At 36.3% G+C, this 15,323-nt stretch overlaps 1 protein-coding gene across 1 annotated transcript; it reads right to left on the bottom strand.

Annotated features, from left to right (window-relative positions):
• Positions 1-1,574: 1,574 nt before the first annotated feature.
• On the bottom strand, positions 1,575-2,286 carry LOC149622084 (beta-1,4-glucuronyltransferase 1-like). The gene is made up of 2 exons (XM_089853650.1): positions 1,706-2,286; positions 1,575-1,631 (listed from the first exon to the last, which is right to left on the bottom strand). The coding sequence occupies exons 1-2, from the start codon at positions 1,918-1,920 to the stop codon at positions 1,610-1,612; spliced, it is 237 nt and encodes a 78-aa protein (XP_089709776.1). The 5' UTR covers positions 1,921-2,286; the 3' UTR covers positions 1,575-1,609.
• Positions 2,287-15,323: the final 13,037 nt, after the last annotated feature.

The raw sequence follows: 15,323 nt of genomic DNA, 5'->3' as shown, positions 1-15,323 counted from the left end.
TGCACAATATATATAAATAATAATAATAAACTAAGTAAACTAATAATAATAATAAACTAATAATAATAATAAACTAATAATAATAATAAACTAATAATAATAATAAACTAATAATAATAATAAACTAATAATAATAATAAACTAATAATAATAATAAACTAATAATAATAATAAACTAAATAAACTAATAATAAACTAATAATAATAATAAACTAAATAAACTAATAATAATAATAAACTAATAGAAATAATAAACTAAATAAACTAATAATAAACTAAATACTTTGTTCCACGTATTATTATGATCAATATGATATTGAGTCTTACAGAAACTTTGTGAATTTATGACAAATAACTTAAATTACAACAAAATACACTGAAATACACTATAACTACAATAAAAACACAGTAAAACGCAATAAAACCAAACCAAAACACAGTGAAACAAACTAAAAGTACAATAAAAGTACAATAAAACACTCTAAAAGTACACTATACCATATTAAAATACACTAAGGTACAATAAAACACAATAAAATAAATTAAAGTACAATAAAACTACAATAAAATACAGTAAAACACAATAAAATACACTAAAAGTACAATAAAACTACAATAAAACACAGTAAAACACAATAAAACTACAATAAAACACAATAAAAGTACAATAAAACACTCTAAAACTACACTATACCACAACAATAAAACACACCAAAGCACAGTAAAACATGTTTACACTAGACCGCCAAGAAGAACAAACACTGAATTTTTGAAAGTTATTTATTTGCCTTAGTTTTCCCAGTTTCCCAGGTTTGTACGAACCCTGAATTCAACCTCGTACAGATAGGCAGTTCAGCGCTATTATGAAAAATGCAGAAATAATATCCTAATAACTTAATTGATTGGTTAAGAAAATTAAAATTAATAATAAAACAGTTCACCACAATGTTTAATAGTGTCATTTATTTTATGTTCAGATATTTCATTAAGAAATACAATGAAGAGCTGTTGTTGTTATTTATTTGTCTTTGATATTTCTTTTTTCGTTAGTAAATATATTACCTTTATCTTCTTTTAGGTTATTTGATAGGTCCAAAGTATGAAAAGGTACATTTGGATTACTTATCAAAACCAATGCAAGTTTATGAGCAAAATCCCTATTTTTAAATACAAATCTTTACATTAAATAACGTCATTATAAGAATAACTTGTACGAATATACACCATTTAACTCCTATATTATCTAAATAGAGTTCCTCAATGGAGACAGTTTTTTCATAACAGCCAAAATCTGTTCCAAAGCTTCCGGGACCATTGTTTTTATACACAATGTAAGGTAGATTTGATTTTCTTTTTACTTACTCTTTAAAACTAACCTGATAAATTACATCTTTTTTGTACGTTTTATATTTTTCATGTAAATGGAAGCTTCGAGATCAGTAACACCTCCTGGATCAGTCTGGATATTTTTCCTTTAGTTCAGTTTTAAACTGTCGAAATAAGATACGGTTCTTTTCTTGATCGGTATCCTTTTCTTTATAGAATGAGTTGGCCATTTTCAGGCCCTTATGGATGACAAAAGCGTTATTTAAAACTGAAAATTTGTATCCTACAACGTGTAATTCGCAAACCTGCAAAGATATTAATCAATGGGTTAATTATCGATGGTTTCTTCTTTCTAGACACGGTGGTATCTTGGTCTTACTTGACTTTTAAATTAAAGCCATATTGTCTAAACCATTCATCATGATAAGGCGCTGAATTTCTGCTGAAGAAGAAAGGTTCCCAAGGATCTCTCCACAAGACTTCAAAAATGACAGCTAACTTATTAGTCATTGGTTCTCTATACCAGGCTTCGTAGTCAATATGTTTCTGACATTTCCAACAAAGCTCAATGTAAAAGAGGTGGGCGTCCATCATTTCCAAACGTTGTCCGTTTTATCCTTGGGTATTTGGGCTATTTCTTTCATTTCGAATGCGGGTACAACGTAAACAGTTTTATCATCTTTTCGAGATTCGAGAAAGAGCCTATTTTCTCAGGCATACTCCAGGAACATTTCGTGGAGGTTATCGTTGGGCATCATATCGACGTCTAAGACTAATACAAATTCTGTGGTGGAATTTCTTCTCATTGACATCAATAAGAGCGAAACCAGTACTTGAATGTACAGTTGCATTGTAGAATTTCATTATTTTTGGTAAGGCATCAATGTAATTTAGTTTCTTCGTTCTAGTTAACAACTTGAAGATTTTATCCTTTAAAGTTCTATTAAACCTTTCAATTACTCCGCATTTAATCGCACCTACACTAGTATAAAGACTTATTCCCTCTTTTCTTAAATAATCTTTAAACAATTTTGATAAAAATTCACTACCTTGATCAACATTAATTCGTATCGGCTTTCTTTAATAACTCTCCGTAAAGCTTTCAAAACCTCTTTACTAGTTTTATTTTTCAAAGGAAGACTCCAAGCATATTTTGAGAGGATATCAATAATAGTTAGAATATATTGAAACCCTTTATTATTTTCTTAAGATTTCGTAGATCGATCAAGTCGCACTGAAATACTTCACTGACTGTTGTAACGTAAGTACGATTTCTTGGAAAGTATATCCTCCTTGCTTTGTGAATGGTATATGTTGGCTGAGACTGAAGCCATGTCTTAATTTTTTTCTTCGAAACATTTTTCACTCCTTGTTTCAATTTCTTTGCGCTACCGTAACTGAGAGGACTTTCACTGTTATAATACACTCGGCTTAACTTATTTTCCATAATTACACTTTCTCAAAGAAAGATTTTCTATTTAACCCTTGTCAATGTACGTTTAAAGCTATCCATTCATCTTCGTCTCTTATCAATGACGTCACAATTGTAGAAGATTTAACCCTTGTCAATGTACGTTTCAAGCTATCCATTCTCGTCTCTTATTAATGACGTCACAGATACAGTTGTAGAAGATTTAACCCTTGTCAATGTACGTTTAAAGCTATCTCTCTCTTATCAATGACGTCACAGATACAGTTGTAGAAGAGAGGAGTTTCCCAATAGACGGCGCACGGTGTTTTCTCGCCAATGACGTCACAGAAATGACGTCACAGATACAGTTGAAGAGACCGTCATACGCATGCGCAGACTCACCGCGAGTTTGCGCGCGGTTTTCAAATTTCGCGGTTTTCCCGCGAGGCGGCGCGCGGTATTTTCCCGCGAGGGGGCGCGCGGGTTTCCCCGCGAGGGGCTTCCCCGGCGGCGAGGGGGCGTTGATTACGTCACTCATTACGTCATAGGTCATTGACCTACACTGGTGACCTTGACCTACATTCTACACCTACATTCTACACCTACGGAGGTACGAAGTGGGGGGATATACTACTTTGCTGTTCTTGTAAGTACACCCTGTAGGAATGCTGTCTTGCTGCCGCACATGTTGGGGGTTATTTTGCAAACTCGAACGCTGATTTGACTGATAGACGTGCCACAAACCGATTATACATGTAATATCGGCACTGGTCGAGCGTGTCTGACTTTTTACCGCCGTAAAATGTAACCAAAAATCTTTCTAAGGCTTTTGCTACTTCTTCGTGTGACTGACTAGCATGATTAAATACAGACATAAGATTTCTTAACTCTGCATTTACTTCCAGAAGTTTCATCGCAGCTTTCTTGCCCTTTCCATAAAGTGCTGATGTGGTATCACAACCAGTTACGGCGTGAGCAAAAAGAATATGATCTTTAAGTTCTCCCAATCGGTTCTGAAGGCAAGACAGTTTAACCAATGTAGAGGAAGTGTTTTTAGATCCCGACTTCAAGAAAAACATATTCAAATCTGTAGTAACGAGTGATTTTAGAAGTACAAGCACATCAGGATCTTCTGCAGCAACGGTGATTGGAATACTAAGTGTTTGTGCTTCTGTAATTGCAGTTGTGACAATTAGTCTATCAGCGTCCGCTTCTGCTTGATAGCTTTTAATTCTTGATTTAGATAGTTTTCCACGCAACAATTGACCTTTATTGTGCGAATTGCTTAAAAAAGCGGCTTGCGTAGTGGAAACAAAAGTTGTTTCTTTTACTTCTAAGTTTGCTGAAATATTTTTGGAAGTTCTTCTCATCTGTTCTACTTCTTTGGTAGAATTACTGCTACTAAAACCATCAATTACTACTACAACTTGGGAGCCGTAGTGAGAAAGCAAGTAAGATTTGTATATGTCAAGGACATCCTTGTATGTGGCTGGCTTTGGTGAAACCACCTTATGCAGTAGGTGGCCACCATCAACTTTGTAAAGAATCCCTTCATTTCTTGCAGGAGAATCTTTATTCGCAACATCCAACAAAAGCTTTTCCAGAGAAGCCTTGTTTCCTTTCCTCATAGAAACATCGTCAAACAGAGACGGTTCTCGAGGAGCGAGCTCATAAGTCAAATAATCTTTGATTTTATCACTTGAGTCAATTACACACGTAATTCTATTAAAAAGCAGTTGAGAATTTACATCCACAATCTCGTCCCTTATTTTAACTCCATTCATCATAGAAGCTATAGTTTTTACTTTGTTGGTGCGTTTCAACTTTAGCTCCGCAAAGTTAACTCCAACCATGGAAGTCATTACTCTCATTCCAACCTGCTTAGCATGATGGCAGTTTATAGTTTCATCAGCCACCATTCCACTGAATAAAGACACAAGATTTTTAGACTGTTTGAAAGGATCGTGAACTTTTAGCCAATTCACAAGCCTTTTGGTGTCAGCTTTGTCACGTGACTGTCTACTGTCACGAAGCTCGACGTGTTGCTCAGAGGTGTTACTTGAAACCACACTTAAATCTTCAACCGCATCATTAATTTGAATACAAGCTGGCATGGCCTGTACCCATGTTGCTAATGTACTTTCTGTTAAACCTCTTCCTTGAGTAAGGCCACCCGTGACTTTCATGGATCGCATTAAAACCGGCTCTATGGTCATATCTGTCCAAACACCACTCCAAAAGCGATTCATCAATGCAACTTGTTCGTGATACTGAAGCCAGAGCTTAGACGTTTCGCTTTTTTTTAAGCGCCGTAATCAAGTTCGCTAGCTGATCTTGAATGTGGCAAAGTGAGGTTGAATTTTCAACATTCACAACTAACTCATCATTTTCAAGAACCTTTCTGTATAGTTCACAAACGTCTTTAAGCTCATCTTCACTATTTTCAATATCCTCTAAAAGGATCGATGTGAGTGCAAGTTATGTGAGGTAGTGTGCTCGAAGGGCCCGAGCATAAGCGTGTCCTGTAATCATACGTTCCACGGAGGACTTGGAATAAATTATGGACCATAGTTCTAGTAAGCCACTACCGGCCATGATGTTTCCTACAGCTCCCATGAAAGACATCAGCAAGTGAAATCCTCCCAGTCGTGGAATAATCACGGAGAGTGGACTCTCTTTTTCCGCTGCCATAACGATCTCTACTGATTTCATGTATAATGGCTGATCGAATGTGACGAGACAACACGTTTGACCACGACTTCGCGCTTCTTTAGCAGCAAACATTAGAGCAGTGTAAATTGTCGTTGGATTGCTAGGATCCATCGTAATGAATGGTACAGGAATGACCTTCGATATCTGGTAAGGTGTTTCATTTGTTGAAAACGACTTTTGCATATATCCATTCCAGCCTGAAGTGTTATTTTCTTCCTACGTGGATCCGATAGCCCATAAAATATCAAGTAGAGTTTTAGAAGTAACAACTACTGCACTTGGTTCCTCATCAGTGAATTGGGCTTTCGCTACAATCTTCGTTAGACCTTTGACTTTCGGGGCTTGTAGGCTATGAGAGTTATCTTTTCTGTCTCTTTCTACATTATGTCTGTGGTTTCTGTCAGAATTCTTGGTGCTGCTGTAGAAACACTGACAGCAGTTGAAGGTGTAACACACTTGATCCCGCCCATGCAATGAAATGTACCATGTCCATCGAGTGTACGAATGTTAAAATCCGCGTTGTCAAATACCAATTGCAAGTAGGCATTTTCGTCAACTATTGTGGAACCAGGGTTTCGTACCACTGCCCTTTCAAATCGAAGAACCTCTTTGTAGGATGAGCACTATCCAAGATTTGATAAAATATCTATGACATGTCTAGATCCATAATTGCGGTGAAGGTGAACCCCCAGACCAATTTGTACAGAAGAAACAGAGGACCGAGGACGAACCGCGCATATAATAGCGTGCTCCAGGGCGATAGACTTTTTTTCAGGTGCCTTCGTTACCGTTTCTATATATAGGCGAAGGGAATTTGGAATTAGTTCTGGATTGCCCCTTCTAATTTCAATTTCGCTGGGATAGATAGCAGTGTCATAAACTTTTAACCTAGCAGTGTCATAAACTTCACGAAAAATATTAGCGGCAGCTTCAACAATTCTAAGGCGTTCTTCGTGATCATTCTCTTTTCTTTGGCTGTGCCAAGTATCTAGTAAAATGTGGTTGCCCTTTTCTGTGTATGTTACTATGGTTGGTTTTGGTGGCTGGTCAGTAATATAAATTCTATCTTCAAATGCTTCAGACAGTTTTCGACTAAAATGTGCCTCGGTGTAACATAACTCTTCGTGGCAATTTTCTTGCAATTTGTCAAAGAGCTCTTTAAGAGTATATTGACATTCGTCACTATTGGAAATATAATCGCAAATTTTAGTAAATGCATTCGCAGCAGCTTAGTATTGAGGCCTAGTGCATGTAGATTCTTTTGATGCCTGACGTGTACTTCTAATAAAATTTCTGTGACAAGCGGAGTGGTAGCGAGCTTCGGCAGCTACCAGGTCTATTGTGTCACCGATTCTCGCGAGAGCTTGAGCTCCCCACACGTCGTTGCGATTCAAGGCAATTAACTAAATCGTGCCAATAATTTCAAGGGTATTCACTTCGCTAATTTTGCTTCTGTATTTTGCTGGTTTCTTCATTTCTTCATTTAGGTCAGCGTTGACTCCACAAAAAATGCACAGTTTTTTAAAATCGAAAGTGTTGATCGTTGACCTAAGACATGGAGCTGAACTTGTAACACATTTTGAAGTTGATGGTAGAGAAGTCAAAGTTTTTGCAATCGAAGTAGAACGCGTATATTCTTTTCTGCAATTTTTGTGTAAAGTCACATTTTCCAAATTAGCTATCTTCTGGTCAAGTCCATCTTGTCTTTTAACGCTGGCTTCTATGATCGTACTTAAGCCTCGAGTGACGCAAACTGTTTCGCCGATATCCAAGCTTGAGCCACAAATTAGGCAGTCCATTGCAGCTGGGCGGACTAGCTAAGTTAGTAGGTTGGCAAAATCCCCGGGACCGTTAGCAAATCAAACTTTCGGGGTCGCAAGCCACGGAGAAAGTGACCGGTCGCAAAATATTTCTTAAAAATAGATCTGAGACACTAAAGTGGTGAAACTAGTACATAGCAATAAAACTAGGCATAAACGTTGAATTTCGGGCTTTAAACTTCCTCTCTAGTGCTTAACAAAACCGTTTGTTCCCACGCTATGCAATAGACCCATTATTAAATTCCTCCAGGGAAGCAAACACAGGAAGGGAAGGTTTTTTATCCCGTTCCAAGAGGCAATGCCAGACGGAACCCAAGTTCACTACACGCGGGAGGCTATAGCCAACTCGCACTGCCTCTAACGGTGCTTCATGGTGCGAGATAAGAAAACAAACTGCGTGTTCGTTTCACTGGATGTAATTTATGGATTGGTCCATAAAGTCTTTATGTGACTCAGAGTATTAAAAACGGTTTATAGGTACAATAAATCAATTGAAACTAAAATCCTAATACAAAGAATACAAAGAAACGTCGAACACGCATGCATTGAAGTTTCGATGCCAATTTCCAAATGAAATCTGTAGCTTCATTTAATTTTTTACACGTCAGAATCATTAATAAATTGTGTTTGCGTCTGGAAATTTATTTTTAGGAACTTCCGTTTTAAAAATATACATTTTTAAAATTTTTGGATTTTTTTACTTTTTGGCAGCCATTTTAGAAAATGGCGACGACGCAAGCATCCTAGAGGTGGGGACTTTTAATATATTTTTGGTTACGTCAAATACTACCTGTGTGCCAAATTTCAGCTTGTACCTAAAATTGTTTGGGTTCGGGCCATTTTTAATTTATCGGTCCTGAGCTATTTCTGCGTTAATTTTTAGTTGAGAAACAAGATTATCATACAAAGATAAATATAATTAATATTATATATTTTTTCGCTAGTTATTCAAGTTATTGAGAGTTTCTCGTAACCCTAGCCGATCGCCGCGTATGTCTTAACCTTAACAGAGAGAATATAGACCTCCGTATACCGATAAGATTATCGGTATACGGTGGTACTGTGAGGAGGGGGGGTCATTTCTTCCCCCTTTTCGTTCTTCTCTCTCTAGGTCGTGCCGTGCCTTAGGGGGAAAATATGGTGGGAAGGAGGGGGGGCATAACCATTGTCATACCCCCTGGTGGTGGCGGGTGATCTGGTTGATTATTACTAACTGCCAATTGTGTATCGTGCCTGAGGGGGTGGGGGATTGGGAGGAATTGATAACGTCACGTGTCACCTGATGGTGTGCTGGGAATTTTGAATTTATTTTTAGTGTATTGGTATGACGTCACGTAATTTATTGGTGTAGAAGGCATTCAGTGTGAATAGTGGTATTATTTTGGTGTATCTTTAGGATATTGTGTACATTTAGGGGTTAATTTCTTGGTAATTCTATAGGTTCAATAGGCCTTTTCTATACACACCCTTCCCGTAATGATGTACGATTTTGAGGTCTCCATGGATGTTTATGTCATACTAAAGAACTAGATTAGGTTTACATTGCAAAAGATACAAATTAAGCTACGACGCGGTTCTAATTGTACTCATGTTTTGTATTGCTATTATTAGGTGTATCTTTAGGATATTGTGTACAGTTAGGTTATAATTTACGGGTAATTCTATATGTTCAATAGACCCTTTCTACACACACCCATCCTTTAATGCTACTCTCTGTATGATTTTAAGGTCTCTCCATGTATGCTTATGTTATACTAAAGAACTAGTTTTAAGTGAGATATGGTTTACATTGCTAATTACAGTTACAAATGAAGCTACGATGCGGTTCTAGGTGTTCTCTTGTTTTGTATTGGTTAGAAAACGAGTTACTGGGTTAAAACGATACAATTTAGTATCAAAAAAGAAGAAATACGGCAGTTTTTACACAACTTGGTAGCTGGTAATTAGTTAAAATGAACAAATATTACTAAAAAGTCAGAAAATTAGGTTCACATTAGTTTTAATACGATTTGGTAGTTGATGAGTAGTTAAAATGCTGATCCAAACAGAAGTACACTCAAATATAGCTTGACTGTTTCGTATATTTTCTATTTAGCACACATTTTAAGTGACATTTTAACCAAAAAAGAATTACATATACCGCAACACATGATTTGTTACAAACCTTGTCAACAACCTTTCTCTCCAGAGTTCGGAAGTGAAATGACTCTCTATAGTTTACAAAATTCCCTTTTGGACACCCAACAGGTATATATTATATGACATTAAGGGGGAGGATGAGGTAGAACTTGATTCATAACATAAGAATTTATCCCCATCTGTTTCTATTTATACGTTAACCTATTCAAACGTGTCTAAAGGGCTTTGTGGGGGGGGGTGTGGCAGTGCCACTAGATTCCATGCATTGCTATCAATGTAATTTATTTTTCATTAATTGGACCACCCACCAGGTTTTATTAAAGGGGGGGGTTAAACCTTTATCCCCGTCTAGTTTTTATTTATATGTAAACATGTCCAGGCGTGTCTTAATGGCTTTGGGGGGGGGGGTCGAACCATTTGTATTGAATGAATGGAATTTATATTTAGAGTGATTTATAACTCACACAAATGTGTTAGGTCCAAGTTTATGTCATTGAGGGGGGCGGTGACACATCCTACTAGGGGGTTCAAGCATTTAATTGATTACAGGTGGTTGCCCCGAGTGCATTATTAGGACAAGTCTCAACAAGTTTAAGATGTTTCCGTTGCGTCAACAGAAAGGCAATATATCTTTAAACCGAAACATTAACCTAAACGTACTATATTTATCAAAATTATTGGCAACGTAATCAAAAATTTGTGGAAAACGTAAAACGGTATTGAAAGAAGCATCATTCACAACGCATTTCGTGTTAGAAGTAAAAAACAATCGAAACGTTTTGATCAACTACGTTACAATTGACCGACACGAAAACGATAATTTAAAATTCCTAAAATCCCATGGGAATACATGGGGAAATGAATAATCCACCGAAACGAAAACAGTCATGTACATTGCATTTTAGCAACACGAAACGAGTCATTTGAAAAACATTTCAGATGATTAAAAACGTTTCGATAAATTTTAGCTAAATTTATCAAAATTACTCTATGTTTCACCAAAAACACTTTTGATTTAGCAAAATTCCACCAATTTTTTTCTATTTAAATAAAAATTTATTACCTCTTGACCCCCCCCCCCTCTTCTAGTATAGCAACCTTTTACTATAACAAAGGCTAAGCTAATTAACCAAAATATTTCTAGGGAAACGTCAATCAATTCGAGCACGAGTATTAAAATACCAAAGTATATGCATACAATGCCGAATCATTTACATAGTTTCACACTAGAATTTCACTGATATTTACACTGTTCTTGGGAAAAACACAGATTTTAACTAACACCTTTAGAAAAGACATACATCCCTATATACTAAAACAGAATATAGCACCAGCGAAAAGTTCAAAGTACAACACAGAGTGTCATTTAGCTAATGCCAGTGCATGAATCGTGGATTTCTAGCAATAGAAGGAAATATTGTACCCAACATTTTTCTATAAAAATGCTTATTTGGGTTTCCTAAATTCCCCAAAGAATTGCATACAAAATTTGAAAAAGTACTGACTTCAGTTAATCCATTTCACTTTGTTTCTTTAGTTGCCTTAAAATGACGAAACGAGTCATTTGAAAAACAGATCACATGACTAAAAACGTTGCGATGATTTTCGCAATATTTATCAAAATGATTCGATGAAAAGCATATTTTCATTTATTTCAGAATCATTAATTTCAATACATAACTAGAGGGTGTTACAGACTTAAGGAATTTAATTTTCTATACCTCAAAACTAGCTTTACACTTATCGTTGCAATTTATTTATTTATTTAATAAGGCTCGAGGGATAGGGTCGTGAAGCCCCCAGGGCTTGGGTACGACCACCCTCCATGGCACAAGAGTCTAGATACAATACGAGAGTATATACAAACGGAGAATATTACAAACAGAAACGTACAAACGAACTAACAAAAGAGAGAAATCTTACGAAATGGTTAAATTTAAACATTCAGTTACGTCATTAAAAATGTTCCTTAATAATACATTTGAATATCATGAAAAATACTGGTTTTTACACCAATAGTTACAAAATTTGACGCCTGCTTTAACACTATTATTAGTGGTTAGGGTCGCTTATTCTTGAGATGTTCAGAACTTGACTTTAGGGTGGTGCTTCCCTCGATTGTTGTCTGATGCTCATAGATGTTTTTTAGTTACATTGGAATTTATTGTCCTTTCCTTAATTTAACCACCCACTTGGTTTTATGAGAGTTAGGGGGAAGAGGTCGAACTTGATCCATAACAAAAGGATTTATCCCCATCCGTTTTTATTTTTACTTAAACACGTCCCTACGTGTCTTAATGGGTTTAGGGGCATGGCCGAACCATTTGTATTGTTATGAATGGAATTTATTTTGTGATTTATTGCTTTGTTAGTTGGTGACTCTTCCTACCACGAAACATTTGATTCTAGGTGTTTGCCTTAAAGGCATTATCCTGACAAGTTTGAAAGGATATTTTTGGTGCGCTAACCGAAACCATGAAAATATATGAGTATTTTTCCAGAACTATAGGCTAGGAGACTAATTTCGTTCTTTTTTTAAAGATGCACGAAATAACGCTCTTTTATCATCTTTAACGTAGCAAATAATGTAACAAAGCAATCCTAAATACCCCATTTTACCTTCAATCTGACAGCTAAATCAAAAACTTTCAGTGCTTACAACTAAACGCTGTATCAATCTAGGATTAATCAAAATATTTGTTAAAAAACAGTACATTTTTTAACCTTTTTTATCGCAAACCATACAATACATTGTGATTTTCCCGCTTGATGAAGTCTCTTAAGCAGATCTTAAATACTGGTTGGGGGTTCAACATTGTTAACAAGTTGGGTAGAGTAAAACAGTCCTTGCCAGATATTTACGCCCATACAGAACTTTGACGAGATTAAGATTGATTTTGCAGAAAAATCATGCTCAAATCCTTGTTTGTTTCAGTCATTCTCACAACGTCTCTGATTTTTTAGTGAGGTTAACAGGTTTATTTAATCAGGGTTTACAAATAAACGTTAGAAGACGAAACGTTGTTGTGTGCCGTTTTTATTAATGAATGATAAGAGAAATCCCTTGACTCTATCGTCCCCATGATACGAATGCGTTAAAATTTTTAAAATTAAGTGCTTCAAAGTCTTAATCCCTCGTTAGACGGACAGTGACGTTTTTCAGACAAAACCATAATTTTATTTTGGAATACTGGAATTATTTGTCCATATAGGACCAAATTGCTCTGGGTTTAGCTTTCTTTATTTACAAACCTTTCACAATCAATTGTGTCCCTGTTAAAGGTACTAATCTATCACTAGCAAGTAGCGAAAATTATCATTAATCCTAAATTAACCCAATCAATAGCATTTCGGAGTTATACGCCTTTTGTTATGCCAGTTTTGTATACACATCGGTGGAGAAAGGTCTTTTGTTCTATTCTTGCGAAAGACGTCTAATGTTTGGACTTGTTTTGAGAATTTTGATCCGCAGATAAACCTTTTCATAACGAATACTAGCTCAATTGGCGCTGTCTCTACTATAAAACTTTCGAAATTTAGCCTCTTAAGGAATTAAATATGTTATATTTAAATGCCTAGTTGCTACCTGGTTGATTAAAAATATTTTATTGCCTATTCCGTAAACACGTTCAGGCAAGGGCTTTAGGAGGTGGTTGACCCGTGCTATTGCATTGTTATGAACGGAATTAATTTTGTGATTCATTGCTTTTTTTTAATTGTGAAGGCTGACTTCTCTCCTACACAACCATAGTGTGACTCATGACCGTGAGAAACTATCTTTTCATAGGCTAGAATTTTTTTGAAAAGTGTACAATGGTTTTTATGACCTATTAAGGAAATTCGGAACCATATTATTTAACAGACGTGAAGATAACAAAGGATATTTTCACAATTGAGAATCTCTAGAAACGCTTTACGCACCCTGTTTTTTATTTATTACAAGTATTGTCCCTTATTTGCTGTGTTTGTAACAAAAAAATGTATTTATAGGCCACTCTTTTCTTGACAATTTATTTGACATAAAGCAAATCCATCGTTATTTTATTATAAAATCGGAAAACTATTAACAGGCGTGTGTCAGAAATGCATTGTGAGAAAACATCTGGTGACTGAGGAGGCAATAAATCAGGCTATTGTTAAATTATTGAGGAATGTGGGCGTGTCTATTAAGAAATTTAGTATAAAAGCGGCTTAGGAAATGATCAAAATACACAGTCGATCTTCAAACACCGAAAGCTAAACATGGATCCTGAAACTCTTAGTACAACTTTGAACGAACTGACTATAAATAGACCCTGGCCGTTACGTTTAATATATGAGTTTTATTTCTACCTATGCGCCTATCTGCGAATAGATCCGATGTACGGACCTCAGACTCTACCACAACTCGTAGTACAGGCTGACTTAAATGTCATTCAAGCCTGCCTCGACTTACTTGAGTATATGAAAACAGTTGTTCGAACACCAGAGGACTGTACTACTATAGATGAATTGGAAAACCTAAGTAATCTAATTCCGAGTCCCTTAAGAACTGAATATGTAGATCGCCTGGCGAAACGACAAGCAGAAATTGAGCGTGGTATACGAGAAGAAACACTAATCGCCGACTTCAACAATTCACAATATGACAAAGAGATAGCCGCGTTTTTAGACGGAAAAGATCAACGACCACCCGTAGAGGAGATACTATTGAACGATACCTTGGAGAGGGAGAACGGTTCTGCAGCGGCTCTTTCTGTCGAAGAAATTGATGTACAATGGGGAGCAGGAGCCCAGGACCCGCCCACATCTATTGACAACGTACCGTCTTGCGAGATAATAGGACAAAGTGAGAGATTTGTAGGCTTTATATCATGGTAGAGTTTCTCGAGTTCAGGAAAATTCTTCATTTATGATTTCTTCTAGTTTTATGTAAAATACGAGGTGTTTTTGAACTTAATGTTCTTAATAAGGACTTATAAGAATCCAAAGAAATACCCTTCACCCCTCTACGTTTTCTAGTTTTTCTAGCTGCTTCTAACCTTTCCACGACTTCAAGAGGAATGACTAACGTTCGCCTCATCCTCCTCTCTTGAAATGCGTCCCACAACTAATTACTATCACATTATATACAAGATTCCTAGAACTAATTACCATAGCGTTATATACAACTACATTAAAATATGACAAGTTATTTTTTTCTCAAAACAAGAAATAAACCATATTTTATTAATGATCCATAATTTCATATATTTTCCTTTAACCATTTTTTTACATTTTCCAGCGAATCATCGCAATCAGAATTTCGCCATTCATGACAAGGACACTCGCCCCTAATTGTATATTTGAACCCTCCACAGTGTTCGCAAAAGTTTCTCTCATCCAACAGTCGACGGGATGTAGCTCGCGTGGCCATCCAAACCACCTTTTTCGTCTGGCTTAAAACGCATCGTCGAAATTTCACGCAGTTCCGAGTGGTGCAGAAATTATCTAACTGGCCGTCACCAGGCGTATGTTTAAGTCCCCCCTCGCAGTGAGGGCAGAGGAGACTACCTGTTCGAGGAACTGGCGCGAATCCATGTTTTTTCAGGGTCTCAAGAGTGTCATTATCATTTTCTATGGCCCTGAAACTAGATTAATAAAAATTCCAACACCACCACCACCATCGGAAACTACAATAACCTGGTCAAATTTGAAATAGTGTTATTTCTAAAGAGGGGGGATTTAGTTTACAGAGATAATGGGACTAAAGGGGGAGGGGGGAATAGCGAATGAACCACCTCCGAATTAATAATCAGCGAATTCATCCGTAATTTTATAATGGCCAAATGCTAACGTCGTAATTCCGTCCTTTAAAACATATCGTTTTGAATCAAATGAATTTAAGCATTGTTTTTTTTGATGCATTGTAAAAAGTTTATGTTTTTGGCTCGTTA

This window comes from Phalangium opilio, unplaced genomic scaffold, assembly GCF_054372755.1.
Source record: "Phalangium opilio isolate 3A_F unplaced genomic scaffold, DU_Popi_V2 ptg000200l_1, whole genome shotgun sequence".
NCBI lineage: Eukaryota > Metazoa > Arthropoda > Arachnida > Opiliones > Phalangiidae > Phalangium > Phalangium opilio.
Note: the sequence above shows the minus strand (reverse complement) of the source record. Positions and strands in the feature narration are given on the sequence as shown.

Coding starts and splice junctions, on each gene's coding strand:
- LOC149622084 (XM_089853650.1), bottom strand. CDS start 1,920: ATGATGGACGCCCACCTCTTTTACATTGAGCTTTGTTGGAAATGTCAG. Junction 1,632..1,705: donor GGCTTTAATTTAAAAGTCAA/GTAAGACCAAGA, acceptor ATATCTTTGCAG/GTTTGCGAATTACACGTTGT.